Source organism: Pseudophryne corroboree, chromosome 1 (assembly GCF_028390025.1).
Source record: "Pseudophryne corroboree isolate aPseCor3 chromosome 1, aPseCor3.hap2, whole genome shotgun sequence".
NCBI lineage: Eukaryota > Metazoa > Chordata > Amphibia > Anura > Myobatrachidae > Pseudophryne > Pseudophryne corroboree.
The window spans coordinates 431624918-431645154 of record NC_086444.1 but is presented as its reverse complement, the minus strand read 5'-3'; the positions used below and the strand labels follow the sequence as shown (position 1 = coordinate 431645154).

At 45.7% G+C, this 20237-nt stretch overlaps 1 protein-coding gene across 3 annotated transcripts in view; it reads right to left on the bottom strand.

Annotated features, from left to right (window-relative positions):
* OSGEP (O-sialoglycoprotein endopeptidase) overlaps positions 1–20237 on the bottom strand; it is a 91945-nt gene that overhangs the window by 29310 nt on the left and 42398 nt on the right. For all 3 annotated transcript variants that reach the window (XM_063913464.1, XM_063913463.1, XM_063913465.1), the window contains exons 5-8: positions 19318–19413; positions 18947–18996; positions 17998–18076; positions 439–504 (exon numbers count right to left, since the gene is read on the bottom strand). In XM_063913464.1, coding sequence (XP_063769534.1) covers positions 439–504; positions 17998–18076; positions 18947–18996; positions 19318–19413 — 291 coding nt within the window. The remainder of the gene's footprint in view (positions 1–438; positions 505–17997; positions 18077–18946; positions 18997–19317; positions 19414–20237) is intronic.

The window sequence follows — 20237 nt, the reverse complement described above, 5'->3', positions numbered from 1 at the left end:
CAACAATCTGTGAATCTCCCTCCACCTTCCTGACAGGTTGGCAAAGTCCATCATACCCGACTTCCCCATTGTGAATATTGCAAATGCAGGTCCCACATATAAAAGTCCAGGCCCTTTCCAATCTAAGTCCTGCTCCTTTTTTTCTCCAATCTCCATGTGGGACAGGTAGTTACTCTGCACACAATGCATTATATACATGGCAGTATACTGAGCACCACTGTTGGAAAACTATTGTTTTGCAAGATAGTAATTTAAATAATTGGGGCTTATGACACAAACACACTAGTTAGTGAACAATCCTTTTAGTATCACCCCACTTTATGGAGTTTGTAATACATAACAAAAAAAGATTAGACCATTTACTACTACACTAAAGTTTTCTTTACATCAGCAATTTGTCTGAACATTTCCCCGTTTTACATGCATTTCAGCATTAACCTGCAGGGAAAAGCAGAGATCTTCAGGTGAACAGTCTCCGGATTTCAGCATTTTATGCGCCATGTCCTGTTAAGCAAAGGGGAAAATATGTTTACAGCATTAGTGTACATACAACTACACGCAGAGAAGTCACAATAAGGAACACAAGCAAGGCTACTGGTAGGCAACATCCTTTTTCCTGAGATGTACTTGTGGGCCAATGATGTGGCTAACAAACCCATAAGGAGCTGGCTATGTGTAAAATGGTCAAGAATGTAATAAAATGATAAATAAAAAAATAAAAAGCCAAGGATATATTTACAGTCCAACTTATAGTAAGATTGGTAGCACCGATTAAAATTAAACTGTCTTAACATATACATATCTATAATTACAAAGAATGATGGCAGTGATCAACTGCTGCCAACAAACAGAACTTTAAAATAAATGTGTCTCTCACACGCACAATCCAACCCAACCATATAACTGATTACTACAACCAAATCAATAACTGTTGCCATTTCATCACAATAAAAACAAAAAATTACACACAAAAAAATTAAATGTACACGTACAGTAGTTTGTAGTTTTGCAACAGAGAACATACATAGAGGGACATCAATTAGTGGTTAAGTGCCGTTTTGTCGCGACTGCAAAAACACATGGATCCGGGAACTTAATGGGTACATTTTTCCGGGGGAAAAAACAGGCATTAATTGAATTACCAAGAAAAACCAGCATTGGGTAAAAAAATCGCGAAAAAGCTTATTTATTTTTTTGTGGAAATTTTTTACCACGGCTAATGGAATCCCCCCAATAAAACGAATTGGCTTTAGCTTTGTGAAAAACAAGGTTTTGAAGAAAGAGTTGGCGGACTTTGGAGGCTTTGCTTAATATTTATTTTATTTATTTATTTATTAACAGTTTCTTATATAGCGCAGCATATTCCGTTGCGCTTTACAATTAGAACAACAGTAATAGAACAAAACTGGGTAAAAACAGACAGACAGAGGTAGAAAGGCCCTGCTCGCGAGCTTACAATCTATAGGGAAATAGGCATAGATACACAAGGATAGATGCTACCTATTGCATAATGGTCCACCAGATTGCTAGGTTCTTAATGGGTTGTATGATGATACCCCACAAAGTTATCCAAGTGTCAGGAGGGTGTGAGACTAAAGAAAGACAAGATATGTGATGTTATGAATATTCTACAGAGGATGTAATTAGATAGGGAAGCACTGAAGGTTATGTCGGTGGGTCTGGAATTTGATAGGCTTGTCTGAAGAGGTGAGTTTTCAGGGAACATTTAAAGGTTTGGAGACTAGAGGCGAGTCTTACTGTGCGTGGGAGGGCATTCCACAGAGTGGGTGAAGCCCGGATAAAGTCCTGTAATTTTGAGTGTGAACAAGTAATGCGTGTGGATGAGAGACGTAGATCTTGTGCAGAGCGGAGAGGTCGGGTAGGGAGATATTTTGAGATGAGTGAAGAGATGTATGTTGGTGCAGTTTGGTTAATAGCCTTGTATGTGAGTAAAAGTATTTTATATTTAATACGGTAGAATACCGGTAACCAATGGAGGGACTGACAGAGCGGATCTGCAGACGATGAACGTCTGGCAAGGAAGATTAGTCTCGCAGCTGCATTCAAAATGGATTGTAGTGGTGAGAGCCTATGTTTGGGAAGACCGGTCAGGAGACTATTACAATAATCAATGCGGGAGATAATGAGAGCATGGATTAGAGTTTTTGCTGTGTCTTGTGTAAGATAAGGGCGTATTTTGGATATGTTTCTTAGATGTATGTAACATGATCTTGAGACAGATTGAATGTGGGTAACAAAGGACAGTTCAGAGTCAAGAATGACACCTAGGCAGCGAGCTTGTGGGGTAGGGGTGATTGCAGAGTTCTCAACAGTGATAGAGATATCAGGTTGGAAACTACTATTGGCCGGTGGAAATATAATTAATTCTGTTTTGGAAATATTAAGTTTGAGGTGGCGAGATGTCATCCAAGATGAAATGGCAGAAAGGCATGCAGTGACACGGCCCAATACAGATGGTGACAAATCAGGGGAGGATAGGTAGATTTGAGTATCATCCGCATACAGATGGTACTGAAATCCGAAAGAGTTGATTAGTTTGCCAAGAGATGTGGTATAGATAGAGAAAAGCAGAGGACCTAGGACTGAGCCTTGCGGTACTCCAACTGAGAGAGGTAGCGAAGGAGAGGTGGAATCAGAGAAACGAACACTGAAGGAGCGATTAGATAGGTAGGATGAGAACCAAGAAAGGGCTGTGTCCTGAATACCTAGGGATTGTAGTGTTTGTATGAGAAGAGAGTGGTCAACAGTGTCAAAAGCAGCAGAGAGATCAAGGAGAATAAGTAGAGAGAAATGTCCTTTAGATTTAGCAGTGACCAAATCATTCACTACCTTAGTCAGTGCTGTCTCTGTGGAGTGTTGGGCACGAAATCCTGACTGAAGTGGGTCCAGTAGGCTGTGTGAGTTAAGAAAGTGTGTGAGGCGAGTGTAGGCAAGTCTCTCCAGTAGCTTGGAGGGGCATGGGAGCTGAGAGATGGGACGGTAGTTAGAGAGAGCGTTCGGGTCAGAGTTGTGTTTTTTCAGAATGGGAGTAATCACTGCATGCTTGTATAGAGAAGGAAAGATACCAGTAGACAGGAAGAGATTACAGATTTTTGTTAAGGTTGGGATGAGCACAGTAGACAGAGCTTTACTAATTTGTGAGGGTATAGAGTCAAGGGGAGAGGTATTAGAGTAGGCAGATGAGTGCAGATACTTCATCTTCATTTGTAGGATCAAAGGAAGAGAAGGTGTTAGAGGGTTCAGGCAGGGAATTGAGCAGGTCACTTGCTGTGGAAGAGCATACCATTTCATTTCGAATCTTGTCAATCTTGTCCTTGAAATAGGAAGCAAGATCTTGCGCACTGACAGTGGCTGGTGGGTTAGGTGAGGGAGGGACAAGAAGTGATTTAAATGTATTAAAAAGTCGCTTGGGGTTAGAGGCTTGAGCAGAGATGAGAGATTGAAAATATGTTTGTTTGGCAGTGTCCAGAGCAGTACGATAAGAGTGGTAGGTGGTCTTATATGTGAGAAAGTCACTTGAACTACGAGATTTACGCCACTGGCGTTCAACTTTTCGTGAGAGTTTTTGTAAGTGTCTAGTGTATTTAGAGTGCCACGGTTGACATCTAAGTCTACGTGGAGTGTGATGGGTAGCTGGAGCCACTTCATCAAGTGCTGTTACTAGAGTTTGGTTAAGGTGTGACACAGCGGTCTCTGGAGAGGTGAATGTAGAAATTGGTGAAAGCAGTGGTTGCAGAGAGGTAGATAGTTGTTGAAAATTAATAGCGTTAATATTTCTGCGGGTAAGAGGTGTCCTTGTAGACTTTATGGACATTGAGTTTGAAGTAATGGAGGAGAGCATGCATGTGATAAGGTTGTGATCTGAGAGAGGGAAAGGAGTGTTAGTGAGTTCAGAAACAGAGCATAGTCTGGTGAATACAAGATCAAGGCAGTGGCCCTCCTGATGAGTAGGGGAGTCAGTCCATTGGGAGAGGCCAAGAGAGGAGGTTAGAGAGAGTAGTTTAGAGGCATGGGGAGATTGTGGACTGTCAATAGAGAGATTGAAATCACCCATAATGATGGTGGAGATGTCAGAGGAAAGTGAGGGAGCCATGCAGAAAATTCTTCCAGAAACTTTTTGGGTTGCCCAGGTGGGCGATAGATAGCTGCAACACGCAGAGAGAAAGGGGTGAAAATCCTAATAGAGTGTACCTCAAAGGATGTAAATGTGAGTGAGGGAACAGGTGGTAAAACAATGTGCGTGTAACATTTGGATAGTAATATTCCAACACCCCCTCCTTTGAGGTTACCAGGCCTGGGGGTGTGTGTGAAGTGGAGGCCACCAAGTGACAGTGCTGCAGGGGAGGCAGTGTCTGATTGTGTGAGCCAGGTTTCTGTTATAGCGAGCATATTGATTTTTTTTGCTATGAAAAGGTCATGAATAGCTGTTAATTTGTTGCAAACAGAGCGTGCATTCCATAAAGCACATTTTAGTGACTTGGAGGTAGATGGGAGACAAGTGATGTTGATAAGGTTTGTTGATTTTATATTCTGTTGTGAATCAGCTGAATGTGAGCGTGGTATGTGGATGGGACCTGGATTTGGGGATATGTCACCAGCTAGTAGAAGCAGAAGAAGAGAGAGATAGGTATAGTTGGGGGAGGTGTGTGATAGTTTATGGTGACAGGTAGAGGATGTGACAGTTAGTTTACATAGATAGGTTTAAAGCTCATGAGTGTTAATAAGAGGGGAGTGGATTAATGAGGCTGCAATGTGTACAGAGCGATAAATAACAGGAATAGTGAAGGACGATGTCATTTTATAGAGGATACCATGAAGTGCTATGAGGAAAATCAGTTTGTGGAGCATGGTGTTTATAAAGAGAAAAGTATAGATAGGAAAATGCTTATAGAAATTGTTAGTTAAATGGTAGATTTACCTGCTTTCCAATGTTTTTCAATGTTTGTTCAACTGTTGGTTTAACTGTTCTTTTTAAAATTTCCTAACTTTGTAATTTCCAAACTTCCTATATTTCTAAACTTCAGACAACTGCCCCCGCAGACAACTGCCCCATAACTGAATGCAAACATATACTAGTTCTAATTTACAAAGGCTTCAGCTGAAGCTAATTGGACATCTAATCAAAGGAATTATATTACCCTGTGTTAAGTAAACACCAGCCCATGTATGCTAATAAACTCCACTCCACTGACCAACATCAATACAAGAGAGAATATCAGCTATAAGCAAGTACTAATATTCTACAAATACAATTACATACACTGCTAAAATATACCTTGGTGTGAATAGAGATCAAGAGTTATAGTTCGCAGGGATCAGCAGGCAGAAATCAACATACTTTGAAAATATATGGGCACTTTTGATAACACGCAATTACAATTATTGAGGCAAACTAAAAAATGCTTAAAGCCATACGGCATCCCTCTTCCTCACTTGCCCTGCCGCTGTTCTTCACAGAAGTGGGAGTATGACAGAGTAAGTGGGAGGAGCAGTGGTGGTCTGGATATTCCTCACTAAAGGAAAGCAATAAATAAAGCTGGAGATTCTCAAGAGCTTATATTACAGGTTTATGATAGAGAAAAACAAAAATGACCATTTCTAAAGGTCTCTAGCCTGACAGAAGACAGTGGCTAACTGGTGTAAAGGGGATACATCCAGCAGCGGCTGTGCAAATATACAAGTGTAAGAAATATTGAGCTACGGGATGTCACACTGAACAATAACATTTCAGTATTACAGTATGGCAGCATATCCAAGTGAATTAAATAAAACTGAAATAAAAAAAATATCTCTTTAAATTATATGAGGAAAAGATCTCTTAAGAATCACCTTTACTTTAATTGGTGTGTACAGTGTACACAGTCACATCAGTTACACAAACAAAGGTGGCTGGATCACTAGAAGGGGTACAAGCTGACACATACAGAATATTATTACAATGTTATTTGCAGCTCAGTGAAAGAGGTGTGAGAAATGTAAGATTGATAATCCTTAAACTCCAAAGCAATTATATAAACTTAGTATTTATTTATTTATTTATATATCATCTTATATAGCGCAGCAAAATCCATTGCACTTTACAAATGGAAAATAAGAATTTACTCACCGGTAATTCTATTTCTCGTAGTCCGTAGTGGATGCTGGGGACTCCGTCAGGACCATGGGGAATAGCGGCTCCGCAGGAGACAGGGCACAAAATTTAAAAGTTTGACCACTAGGTGGTGTGTACTGGCTCCTCCCCCTATGACCCTCCTCCAAGCCTCAGTTAGGATACTGTGCCCGGACGAGCGTACACAATAAGGAAGGATTTTGAATCCCGGGTAAGACTCATACCAGCCACACCAATCACACCGTACAACTTGTGATCTGAACCCAGTTAACAGTATGATAACGTAGGAGCCTCTGAAAAGATGGTTCACAACAATAAACAACCCGATTTTTTTGTAACAATAACTATGTACAAGTATTGCAGACAATCCGCACTTGGGATGGGCGCCCAGCATCCACTACGGACTACGAGAAATAGAATTACCGGTGAGTAAATTCTTATTTTCTCTGACGTCCTAGTGGATGCTGGGGACTCCGTCAGGACCATGGGGATTATACCAAAGCTCCCAAACGGGCGGGAGAGTGCGGATGACTCTGCAGCACCGAATGAGAGAACTCCAGGTCCTCCTTAGCCAGGGTATCAAATTTGTAGAATTTTACAAACGTGTTCTCCCCTGACCACGTAGCTGCTCGGCAGAGTTGTAATGCCGAGACCCCTCGGGCAGCCGCCCAAGATGAGCCCACCTTCCTTGTGGAGTGGGCATTGACAGATTTAGGCTGTGGCAGGCCTGCCACAGAATGTGCCAGTTGAATTGTGCTACAAATCCAACGAGCAATCGTCTGCTTAGAAGCAGGAGCACCCAGCTTGTTGGGTGCATACAGTATAAACAGCGAGTCAGATTTTCTGACTCCAGCCGTCCTTGAAATATATATTTTCAATGCTCTGACAACGTCCAGCAACTTGGAATCCTCCAAATCGCTAGTAGCCGCAGGCACCACAATAGGCTGGTTCAGGTGAAACGCTGATACCACCTTAGGCAGAAAATGAGGACGCGTCCTCAATTCTGCCCTGTCCGAATGGAAAATCAGATATGGGCTTTTATACGATAAAGCCGCCAATTCCGACACTCTCCTGGCTGAAGCCAGGGCCAGTAGCATGGTTACTTTCCATGTAAGATATTTCAAATCTACCGATTTGAGTGGCTCAAACCAATGGGATTTGAGAAAATCCAAAACTACATTGAGATCCCACGGTGCCACTGGGGGCACAACCGGGGGCTGTATATGTAGTACTCCTTTTACAAAAGTCTGGACTTCAGGAACTGAAGCCAATTCTTTCTGGAAGAAAATCGACAGGGCCGAAATTTGAACCTTAATGGACCCTAATTTGAGGCCCATAGATAATCCTGTTTGCAGGAAATGTAGGAATCGACCCAGTTGAAATTCCTCTGTCGGGGCCTTCCTGGCCTCACACCATGCAACATATTTTCTCCAAATGCGGTGATAATGTTGTGCAGTCACCTCCTTCCTGGCTTTGACCAGGGTAGGGATGACCTCTTCCGGAATGCCTTTTTCCCTTAGGATCCGGCGTTCAACCGCCATGCCGTCAAACGCAGCCGCGGTAAGTCTTGGAATAGACACGGTCCCTGCTGAAGCAGATCCCTTCTTAGAGGTAGAGGCCACGGATCTTCCGTGAGCATCTCCTGAAGTTCCGGGTACCAAGTCCTTCTTGGCCAGTCCGGAGCCACTAGTATCGTTCTTACTCCCCTTTGCCGTATAATTCTCAGTACCTTGGGTATGAGAGGCAGAGGAGGAAACACATACACTGACTGGTACACCCATGGTGTTACCAGAGCATCCACAGCTATTGCCTGAGGGTCTCTTGACCTGGCGCAATACCTGTCCAGTTTTTTGTTGAGGCGGGACGCCATCATGTCCACCATTGGTCTTTCCCAATGGACTACAATCATGTGGAAGACTTCTGGATGAAGTCCCCACTCTCCCGGGTGAAGATCGTGTCTGCTGAGGAAGTCTGCTTCCCAGTTGTCCACTCCCGGGATGAACACTGCTGACAGTGCTATCACATGATTTTCCGCCCAGCGAAGAATCCTTGCAGCCTCTGCCATTGCCCTCCTGCTTCTTGTACCGCCCTGTCTGTTTACGTGGGCGACTGCCGTGATGTTGTCCGACTGGATCAACACCGGCTGACCCTGAAGCAGAGGGTTTGCCAGGCTTAGAGCATTGTAGATTGCTCTTAGTTCCAGTATATTTATGTGAAGAGATGTTTCCAGGCTTGACCACACGCCCTGGAAGTTTCTTCCTTGTGTGACCGCTCCCCAGCCTCTCAGGCTGGCATCCGTGGTCACTAGGACCCAGTTCTGTATGCCGAATCTGCGGCCCTCTAACAGATGAGCACTCTGCAACCACCATAGCAGAGAGACCCTTGTCCTTGTCGACAATTTTATCCGCTGATGCATCTGCAAATGCGATCCGGACCATTTGTCTAGCAGATCCCACTGAAAAATTCGTGCATGGAATCTGCCGAATGGAATCGCTTCGTAAGAAGCCACCATTTTTCCCAGGACTCTTGTGCATTGATGCACAGACACTGTCCCTGGTTTTAGGAGGTTCCTGACGAGTTCGGATAACTCCCTGGCTTTCTCCTCCGGAAGAAATACCTTATTCTGAACAGTGTCCAGAATCATCCCTAGGAACAGCAGACGTGTCGTCGGGATCAGTTGGGATTTTGGAAAATTCAGAATCCACCCGTGCTGTTGGAGCACTACTTGAGTTAGTGCTACTCCGACCTCCAGCTGTTCTCTGGATCTTGCCCTTATCAGGAGATCGTCCAAGTAAGGGATAATTAATACGCCTTCTCTTCGAAGAAGGATCATCATTTCGGCCATTACCTTGGTAAAGACCCTGGGTGCCGTGGACAATCCAAAAGGCAGCGTCTGAAACTGATAATGACAGTTTTGTACCACGAACCTGAGGTACCCTTGGTGTGAAGGGCAAATTGGGACATGAAGGTAAGCATCCTTGATGTCCAAGGACACCATAAAATCCCCTTCTTCCAGATTCGCTATCACTGCTCTGAGTGACTCCATCTTGAACTTGAATTTTTGTATGTACAGGTTCAGAGATTTCAGATTTAGAATAGGTCTTACCGAGCCGTCCGGCTTCGGTACCACAAATAGCGTGGAGTAATACCCCTTTCCCTGTTGTAGAAGGGGTACCTTGATTATCACCTGCTGAGAATACAGCTTGTGAATGGCTTCCAATACCGTCGCCCTGTCTGAGGGAGACGTTGGCAAAGCAGATTTTAGGAACCGGCGAGGGGGAGACTTCTCGAATTCCAACCTGTAACCCTGAGATACTACCTGCAGGATCCAGGGGTCCACCTGCGAGTGAGCCCACTGTGCGCTGAAATTCTTGAGGCGACCCCCCACCGCCCCTGAGTCCGCTTGTAAGGTCCCAGCGTCATGCTGAGGCCTTTGCAGAAGCCGGGGAGGACTTCTGCTCCTGGGAAGGGGCTGCTTGCTGCAGTCTCTTACCCTTTCCTTTGCCTCGGGGCAAATATGAATGTCCTTTTGCTCGCTTGTTCTTATAGGAACGAAAGGACTGCGGCTGAAAAGACTGCGTCTTTTTCTGCTGGGAGGGGACTTGAGGTAAAAAGGTGGACTTCCCGGCTGTTGCCGTGGCTACCAAATCCGATAGACCGACCCCAAATAATTCCTCCCCTTTATACGGCAATACTTCCATATGCCGTTTGGAATCCGCATCGCCTGACCACTGTCGTGTCCATAGACTTCTTCTGGCAGATATGGACATCGCACTTACTCTTGATGCCAGAGTGCAGATATCCCTCTGTGCATCTCGCATATAAAGGAATGCATCCTTTAATTGCTCTATAGTCAATAAAATACTGTCCCTATCCAGGGTATCAATATTTTCAGTCAGGGAATCCGACCAAGCCACCCCAGCACTGCACATCCAGGCTGAGGCGATTGCTGGTCGCAGTATAACACCAGTATGTGTGTATATACTTTTTAGAGTATTTTCCAGCCTCCTATCAGCTGGATCCTTGAGGGCGGCCGTATCAGGAGACGGTAACGCCACTTGTTTGGATAAACGTGTGAGCGCCTTGTCCACCCTAGGGGGTGTTTCCCAGCGCGCCCTAACCTCTGGCGGGAAAGGGTATAACGCCAATAACTTCTTTGAAATTAGCAGTTTTTTATCAGGGGTAACCCACGCTTCATCACACACGTCATTCAATTCCTCTGATTCAGGAAAAACTACAGGTAGTTTTTTCAGACCCCACATAATACCCCTTTTTGTGGTACTTGCAGTATCAGAGATATGCAAAGCCTCCTTCATTGCCGTGATCATATAACGTGTGGCCCTACTGGAAAATACGTTTGTTTCTTCACCGTCGACACTAGATTTGGTGTCCGTGTCTGGGTCTGTGTCGACCGACTGAGGCAAAGGGCGTTTTACAGCCCCTGACGGTGTTTGAGACGCCTGTACAGGTACTAACTGGTTTGCCGGTCGTCTCATGTCGTCAACCGACTTTTGCAGCGTGCTGACATTATCACGTAATTCCATAAACAAAGCCATCCATTCCGGTGTCGACTCCCTAGGGGGTGACATCACCATTACCGGCAATTGCTCCGCCTCCACACCAACATCGTCCTCATACATGTCGACACACACGTACCGACACACAGCAGACACACAGGGAATGCTCTGATAGAAGACAGGACCCCACTAGCCCTTTGGGGAGACAGAGGGAGAGTTTGCCAGCACACACCAAAGCGCTATAATTATATAGGAACAACCTTATATAAGTGTTGTTTCCTTATAGCTGCTTAAATATATATAATATCGCCAAAAAATGCCCCCCCTCTCTGTTTTTTACCCTGTTTCTGTAGTGCAGTGCAGGGGAGAGCCTGGGAGCCTTCCTAGCAGGGGAGCTGTGTAGGAAAATGGCGCTGTGTGCTGAGGAGATAGGCCCCGCCCCCTATTCCGGCGGGCTCTTCTCCCGGTTTTTCTGAGACCTGGCAGGGGTGAAATACATCCATATAGCCTCATGGACTATATGTGATGTATTCTTTTTAGCCAGAAAGGTATTAACATTGCTGCCCAGGGCGCCCCCCCCAGCGCCCTGCACCCTCAGTGACCGCCGGTGTGAAGTGTGCCTGAGCGCAATGGCGCACAGCTGCAGTGCTGTGCGCTACCTCATGAAGACTGAAAGCCTTCAGCCGCCGGTTTCTGGACCTCTTCTTACTTCGGCATCTGCAAGGGGGTCGGCGGCGCGGCTCCGGTGACCCATCCAGGCTGTACCTGTGATCGTCCCTCTGGAGCTAGTGTCCAGTAGCCTAAGAAGCAAATCCATCCTGCACGCAGGTGAGTTCACTTCTTCTCCCCTAGGTCCCTCGTTGCAGTGAGCCTGTTGCCAGCAGGACTCACTGAAAATAATAAAACTATCAAAACTTTTACTCTAAGCAGCTCTTTATGAGAGCCACCTAGATTGCACCCTGCTCGGACGGGCACAAAAACCTAACTGAGGCTTGGAGGAGGGTCATAGGGGGAGGAGCCAGTACACACCACCTAGTGGTCAAACTTTTAAATTTTGTGCCCTGTCTCCTGCGGAGCCGCTATTCCCCATGGTCCTGACGGAGTCCCCAGCATCCACTAGGACGTCAGAGAAAAAACTGTGATACAACAAAACTGGGTAATAACAGACAGTAATAAGAAGCAGGAGGGCCCTGCTCACAAGTGTCACAAAACGGAGGTTATCTGCACTCCCCAGCCGCGCTTTATCTTACCTCCACCGCAAGCCTGTGCGCGACCCCTCGTTTGTGTGCTCCCCTGGTGTTCTCCACTGCCCGCTTCGGAGCTCGGGACTCTGTTCCAGCGCCTCTATGTCTAGCAGCCATAGCGGCCATCCACGGCCGCAGCACACCAAGGTTCCCACCGCTCAGTTCCATGGACAGCACCATGACAGTCTCAAGTCAGGTGATCTTCCTGGAGCCAATACGGATTCACTTCCGCATCTTGTGAGCCGCTCATCCACTCAGCTGTAAGCACTGGGTATAAATTCTAAGTATCAGCACTGGCAAGCGGTCAGTGCTTTGGTGTCTATCAGCCTGGAGTGAGCTCCAGAATCTCCTGCTGGTATAGACTCAGTGCAGTTGTCATCTCAACCACTCCCTGACTCCATGGATGACTTTAAGGGCCATAGCTGCTAATTCATCTCAGCATCTCCAGATTCAGTGGAAGTCCTCCAGTGATCCAGAGGGACTGTCCTGCATCCCTTAGCGGTATTAGATACTCTGCTGGTTCCTACCAGCATCCCGTTAACCTGCTGTGCAAAGTTAGTGCACTTCAGTGTCCAGAAAACCTGCCACTGCTGTCTTACCACCCTGCAGCATCAACTAACATACTGTGCAGAATCACCACATCTTAGCACCTGGGAAACCAACAGTGCTGGCACTGCATTCCACAACATTCGGAATCCCAGTGCGCTGTCATAGTATTGCCCAGCATCTGGAAAACCTGCATTGCTGACATCCTCAGCTTCTTCTGCAATCTACCTTGCTGGCTCCATCCAGCATAGGAAAACCTGCATTGCTGATATCCCTCAGCTTCCTCTGCAATCACTGCGCTGGTTCCGTCCAACCTTTTGTGAACTGTCTGCATTGCTGATATCCTCCGCTTCCTCTGCAACTACTGCGCTGGTTCTGTCCAGCCTTCTGTGAACTGCTTTCATTGCGGATATCCTCCGCTTCCTCTGCAACTACTGCGCTGGTTCCGTCCAGCCTTCTGTGAACTGCCTGCATTGCTGATATCCTCAGCTTGCTCTGCAAACTACGGCGCTGGTTCCAACCAGCCTTCGTGAACTGTCACGCTGGTTCAGTCCAGCATCCGATAACCCGGCATTGCTAGTCCCTCCCAGCATTCCTTACTCACCAGTCCTCATGTGACTTTCAGTTTGGTGACAACCCAGCTACTCATTGCACTGGTGGTTCTTACCACCAGTGTTTTCCAGTACCCATAGCTGGTCACCTTTCACATAGAGCAGAAGTTCCCAAATGCGGTCCTCAAGGCACCCCAACGGTCCAGGTTTTAGGTATATCCATGGCTCAGCACAGATGGTTAAATCAAATTGACTGAGGTGTTAACTAAGTCAGTTGTGGCCAAGCATAGATAAACTTAAAACCTGAACCGTTGGGGTGCCTTGAGGACAGTGTTTGAGAACCCCTGACATAGAGCCTTCTGCCAAACTGCCACGTCTGCATGAGCAGATCATTCATCAAGCCAGCCCAATTCTGTCCACAGCGCTCAAGACCAAACCCAGTGTCCAGTACTAGTCCCGGTTCACAAACAACCACCGCCGTGACAGCAAGCTTTCAATCTATATGCAGTGATCGCGCTGAGACCAAAAAAAAGTGGGTCCCAGGGACCCCTCACTTTTAAAAATTGGGGTCCTATCTGTCCTTTTCTGGGTCCCATCGGAATGAAGGTTTTAATTAGTCTTATTAATGATTCAAATCTAAAAACACAAACTTGATTTGGATACTATAAAAGGGGTGCAAGGGGGAGGATGGGGTGACTATGCTGCTGGGCTGTGTAGCATACAGGACACCCCGCACTTTAGATGTAATTAGACATTTTGGTGACCTTGTGGCAGAAAGAGAATCGGTTCTCCTGCACCGATACTGAAAACTGCGGCAGTGCGCGCCGAAGGCGCGCTGGAATATTTTAGGGGCGTAGCTTCGTGGGGAAGGGGCGTGGTCACATAATAGTACCAATTCACATTATTCCACACAGTATACACGTTATACACATTGCACCAGGTAGAGCACGTTATACACATTGCGGAACACATTGCACCAGGTAGAGCACGTTATACATATTGCGCCACACATTGCACCAGGTAGAGCACGTTATTCACATTGTGCCAGGCAGAGCACGTTATTCACATTGCGCCAGGCAGAGCACGTTATTCACATTGCGCCAGGCAGAGCACTTTATACACATTGCGCCAGGCAGAGCACTTTATACACATTGCGCCAGGCAGAGCACGTTATTCACATTGCGCCAGGCAGAGCACGTTATTCACATTGCGCCAGGCAGAGCACTTAATTATATGATTAAAAAACAGGACAACATTATTAAATAATACATTTTCTGTATGTAATGGCTTTATGGTGAATGGCTTTATGGTGCCGCTATAATAGGAGCCCCAGACTGGATTTAGACACTACAAAAGTGTTGTGGGGGAGGGAGGGTGGCAGTGCTGCTGGGCTGTTATCATATCAAAAGTATGCATTCAGGATCCTGGATGTTGGGATCCCAGCAGCCGTAATTCCGATGCCGGAATCCTGACAGCCACCACAATGCCAACGCTGGCATCCCGAGGAGATCAGCATCCCGGCAACGATATCCTGACAGTCAGGATCCTGAAGGGAAGTATGCACTGCAGCCACTGGTTTAGCTTGCGGGTATAGGATATGGTGTTGGGGAGGTTAGGGTTAGGCTGCAGAGAGGGGGTATAAGTGTTAGGCACTAAAGGTGGGTACACACTATTAGATATATCTGCAGATCAATTGATCTGCAGATATATCTATGTACGGATCGGGCAGTGTGCTGTGCATACACACTGCCCGATCCGTCGGGGGACTGACGTCATGAATTGGGCAGGCGGGCGCTTGCGCCCGCCCAGTTCACCTGTCAATCACCGCCGGCCGCCGCAGCATGTGTACGGGCGGCCGGACGACCGCCCCGTACACACACAGCGACGCGCCAATATATCGTTAGATATATTGGCTGTCTGCTGTGCTGCGGGGCCGATGCGATACGTCTGTGAACGACTGAGTTCACAGACGTATCGCCCGTAGACACTGGCCGACGGTCCCGCGATGTTTCGGCCGTTCATGAGAACGGCCGATACATCGACCAGTGTGTACGGGCCTTAAGGGGGTGGGTTAGGTTTAGGCTGCGGGAAATGGAGGGTTAGGGGTGGGAGGTTAGGGTACCCTCTGCACTCGTCACTCTTGTCAGCTTTGCTGCGATCGGGATGCTGGTGTCGATATACTAAATGCCAACATCCTGACCTGATGACTTTGGACACTTGGTACAACCAATGGATTTGAGTCATGCTACCTGTAATTTATGTGCTGACTGATCAACTTCAGTGACACTAACTGTGCTGGCTGCCTTTACAGTAACCAGCGGCAACCAGCAGTAACCAACAGCAACCAACAAAGGCAGCCAGAACAGTGAGTGTCACTGAAGTTGATCAGTCAGCACATAAATTACAGGCAGCATGACTCAAATCCATTGGTTGTATCAAGGGTCCTGTATGCTGCAGAGACCAGCAGCACTGTCACCCTCTCGCCTCACTCCCACTCCATACCACAAAAATGTTGCATTTAATACATGTTTGCCGGCGCCATGCAGCCCCCATCTCCGCTATCCCACCGATATGAGCAGCCCCCCAGCCGCCACCGTAAGTCCAGCTCACCCTTCCGCGGTCTCCGGCGTTCAATTTCCCCGCAGCACAGTGTGTAGCGCCGCAGAGCCGTCCTTGCTCTCTGTCCGGCTCCCGTGAAGCTGCAGCGGGTGATCAGCGGGGGGGGGCGCGTCCTCACTCTGTCCGGCTCCCGTGAAGCTGCACTGGGTGATCGGCGGGAAGGGGGGGGGGGCGTCCTCACTGTCTGTCCGGCCCCCCTTGAAGCTGCTGCAGCAGGTGATCGGGGGGAGGGGAGGGGAGGGGGGGGGGTGTGGGAAGCCGTCCTCACACTCTGTCAGGGGGGAAGGGGGGGGGGGCCGCGCTGCGCTGCGCTGCCACAAGAGAACTTAAACAAGATGACCAGCTTCAGCGGAGCGCGTCCCAGGGGACTCACACAGTTTAGAAAAGTGAGTCCCCGGAGCACAGATCAGGGTAAAATACGCGCTATAGCGCGTATTTGCGAACACTGCTATATGGCCAGTACGGCTGGAGTAATGGTTAGCATTACTGCCTCACAGCACTAAGGTCATGTGTTCGATTCTCACCATGGCCCTAACTGTGTGGAGTTTGCATATTCTCCTTGTACTTTCATGGGTTTCCTCTGGATACTCCGGTTCCCCCCCACAATCCAAAAATATACAGGTAGATTAATTGGCTGCCAACAAAATGAACCCTAGCATGAATGTGTATACGTGTACCGATTATAGTAAACAATAAATAAATAAAAATAAATTATATATATATATATATATATATATATATATATATATATATATATATATAAAATGGATCCAACATTTAGAATTTTGTTAATTGATGAAATTAAACTATTAACACTTCTATTTTTGAATGCATTCTAACTTTGCAGCATTTTATCCACACCTGCCTAAAACGTTTGCAAAGTACTGTAATTGGATGGGAAAGCTTATGAAGGTTATGTATGCGGTTCCGGAATTTAATAAGCTTTCCTGAAGATGTGAGTTTTAAGGGAAAGCTGATAGGATTGGAGACTATAAGAGAATCTTATCGTGCGTAGGAGGGCATTCCACAGAGTGGGTGCAGCCCATAGAAAGTCTTGCAAACATGAATGGGAGCGGATTACGAGTGTGGATGAGAGACGTAGATCTAGTGAAGAGCTACAGGGGGGTACACACGGAAAGATCCAAATTTAGCACGGAACTCTCTGTGTAGGGTGCCGGCGACATCGCTATCGCCGGCTCTAGATTTGGCCTGCATGCAAAACAAATATAGTGAGATCGCTCATTTCACCGCTGGGTGAAATCAGTGGCCCTCCAGTCTCCCCATCCCTCCTCGCTCAGCACACAGGGGAGAGATGTGTGCTGAGCGGTCTGTGCTAGATCACTCAGCACACATCTCCCCCGTGTCTATGGGGCTTAAGAGGTAGGGTTGGCAGATAGTTTCAGATAAGCGAAGAGCTATATGTTAATATGGAAACTTAATTGTGAGATAAAGCCTATGCAATTGTCTATAGACAAACCTACAGCACCTGTGATGTTATGGGCAGTACAAGAGACTGTGCGGTAATTGGCACTTTTGCCGCAGGATTTAAAGCGCCACTTTATTAAAACTATAAAACACGACATGTATTCTCATTAAAAAACAAAAAAACAATTGCGGATTTAAATCCTGCAGCACAACTCCTGTGAGAGTGTGAGTGTGTCTACCATGGTGGCTTGTACAGTACCTTGGATAATGCAGTAGTCTCCTGGGTGTTTATCAAATGTAAATTAGTTCATGTGTGTGGTATTCTTGAGTACTACACAAGCTAGCTATTCACCCAGCTTGTCATTCAGAGTAGGCAGATCAAATCTGAAATAACATTTTTATGTTACGCATTGTTGGCAGACACCGATCTGGTGACCTCAAATGCCTGCACGATGTGCCTAAAAATAATTTGTATATCATATATTAAGAACCAGCATTTGGGAAGAAGGAACACTGCTGAGGTTGATCTGGCATGCCAACATGCTAATAATGCAATTTAAATCATTTTAACAGTGTTGGCTTTGCAACGTCAAACATGATGTTTTAACCATCAAGTCTCAAGTTGTAAAACCCACAAATGCTATATTAATGTCAGCATGCTGATCTCACACTGTTCCCGTTCTAATTGTCGATATTTTCAAAGTCAAACTCACATACCCAACCGCTTGTATTTGACTACCAATCCACCAAATAGACAAATCTACCTTCTTACAATAATGAGTTATGCTAGTTAGCACACAAAAAACCTGAAAAAGAAAAATCACACAATTTCAATTATTTCTCTAGATAGAACCAGTTAGACACAGACAAAGTGACAACGATTTAACAAAAACAGCAAGTTCTCAGAAAATATCCAAGAGACAGCTAGAAAGTAGAGTATTTGAACTTTTCCCAGCCTCTCTCACCTCCGTGTAGGACAGAATACCGGAAAAGGACACGTCCATCCCTTTTACAGTGTACGGTAATTCCACAAACTTTTTGCCCCTGAGAATCAAAATGAAACAAAACCTTTAACCTGCAAGGTGAATAATCCAGGGTCTAAACAACCTACTGAGGCTGGCATCATGATAACAGATGAATTTCTATTCACAATTGTTTAGATAAAAATGTTATAGTTATTTTTTATTAAATATGTTAAAAATTCACAAAGAACATGTTAACTAAATATGCAGAAATTAACAAACACGTATGTACATGTAATAATATGCAAACAAAACTGAAGGCAGTTTAAGTATGTATACTGTTGGCCGTCTTTAATGAAATTAACTCTGAGCTGTTGTGTCTTGGGACAAAATGCAATTATATAATCTACAGATGGGTTCCAAAATAAAACAAAAATACCAAAACACAACTAGCTGACTTTATTGCTGTTAATAAAATATCAGAAATGGCAGGCAAAGGACACTCGTACCCCTTTTACACCACCAGCTTCTAACACGGGTTATTGCACATGAGCGTGCATAACCTGTGCTGCTGTGCGGTGTAATGGGCCCAGTTGGAATAACCTGAGTCGAGTGAACCGGTATTCCAACTCGGGTAGTTTGCAGGGTTGAACACGGGTTCAACATAACTCGCTGTGCTGTGTAAACGGGAGCCGAGTCGCATCGACCCGTTTCCTGTCACAGTGTATATACGGACGGTGCTTGGTGATCATGTGGTCTCCAAGCGCCGCCCCCGTGTCATCGCTGACGTCACCAACTGGCAATATGCCTGGCTGGAAACAGCAGCAGAGAGGGGCGCCCGTGTCAGGCTCCCGGGTGTGACCTGCCACATTTGCTGTAAGAGGGTTATCAGTGACTGAGAAAAGGACAATCTGAATGAGAACTTGTGTATAAGGCACTTTTTGATACTCACTTCTTAGCCATCTGCTCAATGTTATAACCAGGGCTGGGGTCATTAGAGATCTTGGGAAGATAAAAGACAAAACAGGAAGCAATTTAGCATGACTACAAATACATATTTTGAATACACTGATCAAGTTACATGGTGGCCATTGCATCACTGTGTGTGACTCGGCACCTAACCAAGTACGACATAAAACTTAGTCTTCTCATATTTTCAGGTATTAACTAGGAGCTACGGTAATTGCTAATGCAATTATACACAAGATCTATTTTCCTTAAAATGGATGTACTGAATAATAAATTAATTATAAATAATTGTTATATAAACAAATATGCTTTCCATGGACTATTCTAATTACAACAATGCTGAATGTCTGTTACCTTTAGTACTCTGGCAAAACGATCCAAACAATTTCCTACAGCAATGTCTATCGTCTCGCCGAATATTCGATACCGCCGTTCAGAGTATGCAATGACCTGTACCAGAAAATACGATATCCGCTTACAGATCTACCATCAGCCTTAATTTCTATTACTGCATCTATAATTATAAACAAAGCTAAAGGGCCTGATTCAGAGGTGGACACAGAAGTGGCCGCGGCTTACTGGCGGTCTGCCGTCAAGGACTTTATGCAAATGCACAAAGTCCATCCCTTGTGTACATCGGTGCATCTAAATGTGTAAGGACAGAGACGGCCACTTTCAGCATCCCTAAACACTGAAAATCCAATTGGTGTGTCTGATGCACCATCGGAACGTACACCATCAGAATTTGCACCAGCCCTATGGCAGGTGCATTTTCTCCATCCCGTATGGCCTGTATGTAAGCGGTTCAGTGTCTGTACCGCAAACACTTTCACTGACATCCCCACTACACTCCTCTTACACAGCCCATCTCCGCGTGTGTGCTAAGCTAGCGCCCAGAAAACGCCCATCACTATTCCAAGACATTTCTGATACTGTGTGCCTCAGTCGTCATATCGCCTTTGTGCAAACACTGTACATCGCATGTATACAGTAGCAAAAAAATTGCTCATCTACTGTACATGAACATTGGCATTGTGTGTGACTCAGAATCAGGCCCTAAATTACATACGTGCACACCTGCAATCGTGCTTACATATAATAAATGTACATGTAGACAAGCACATGGTGTGTATCATCTCCTCCCAAATACTATTCTGGAAGTAAATCCTTTGCCTGAAATTTACCCCAACACTTGATGCACTGGGCAGTGGCAGTGCTGATGTTTGCATAACTAAATGATTCTTTGCTATTGCACATGCGAGAAAAGTCCAGAA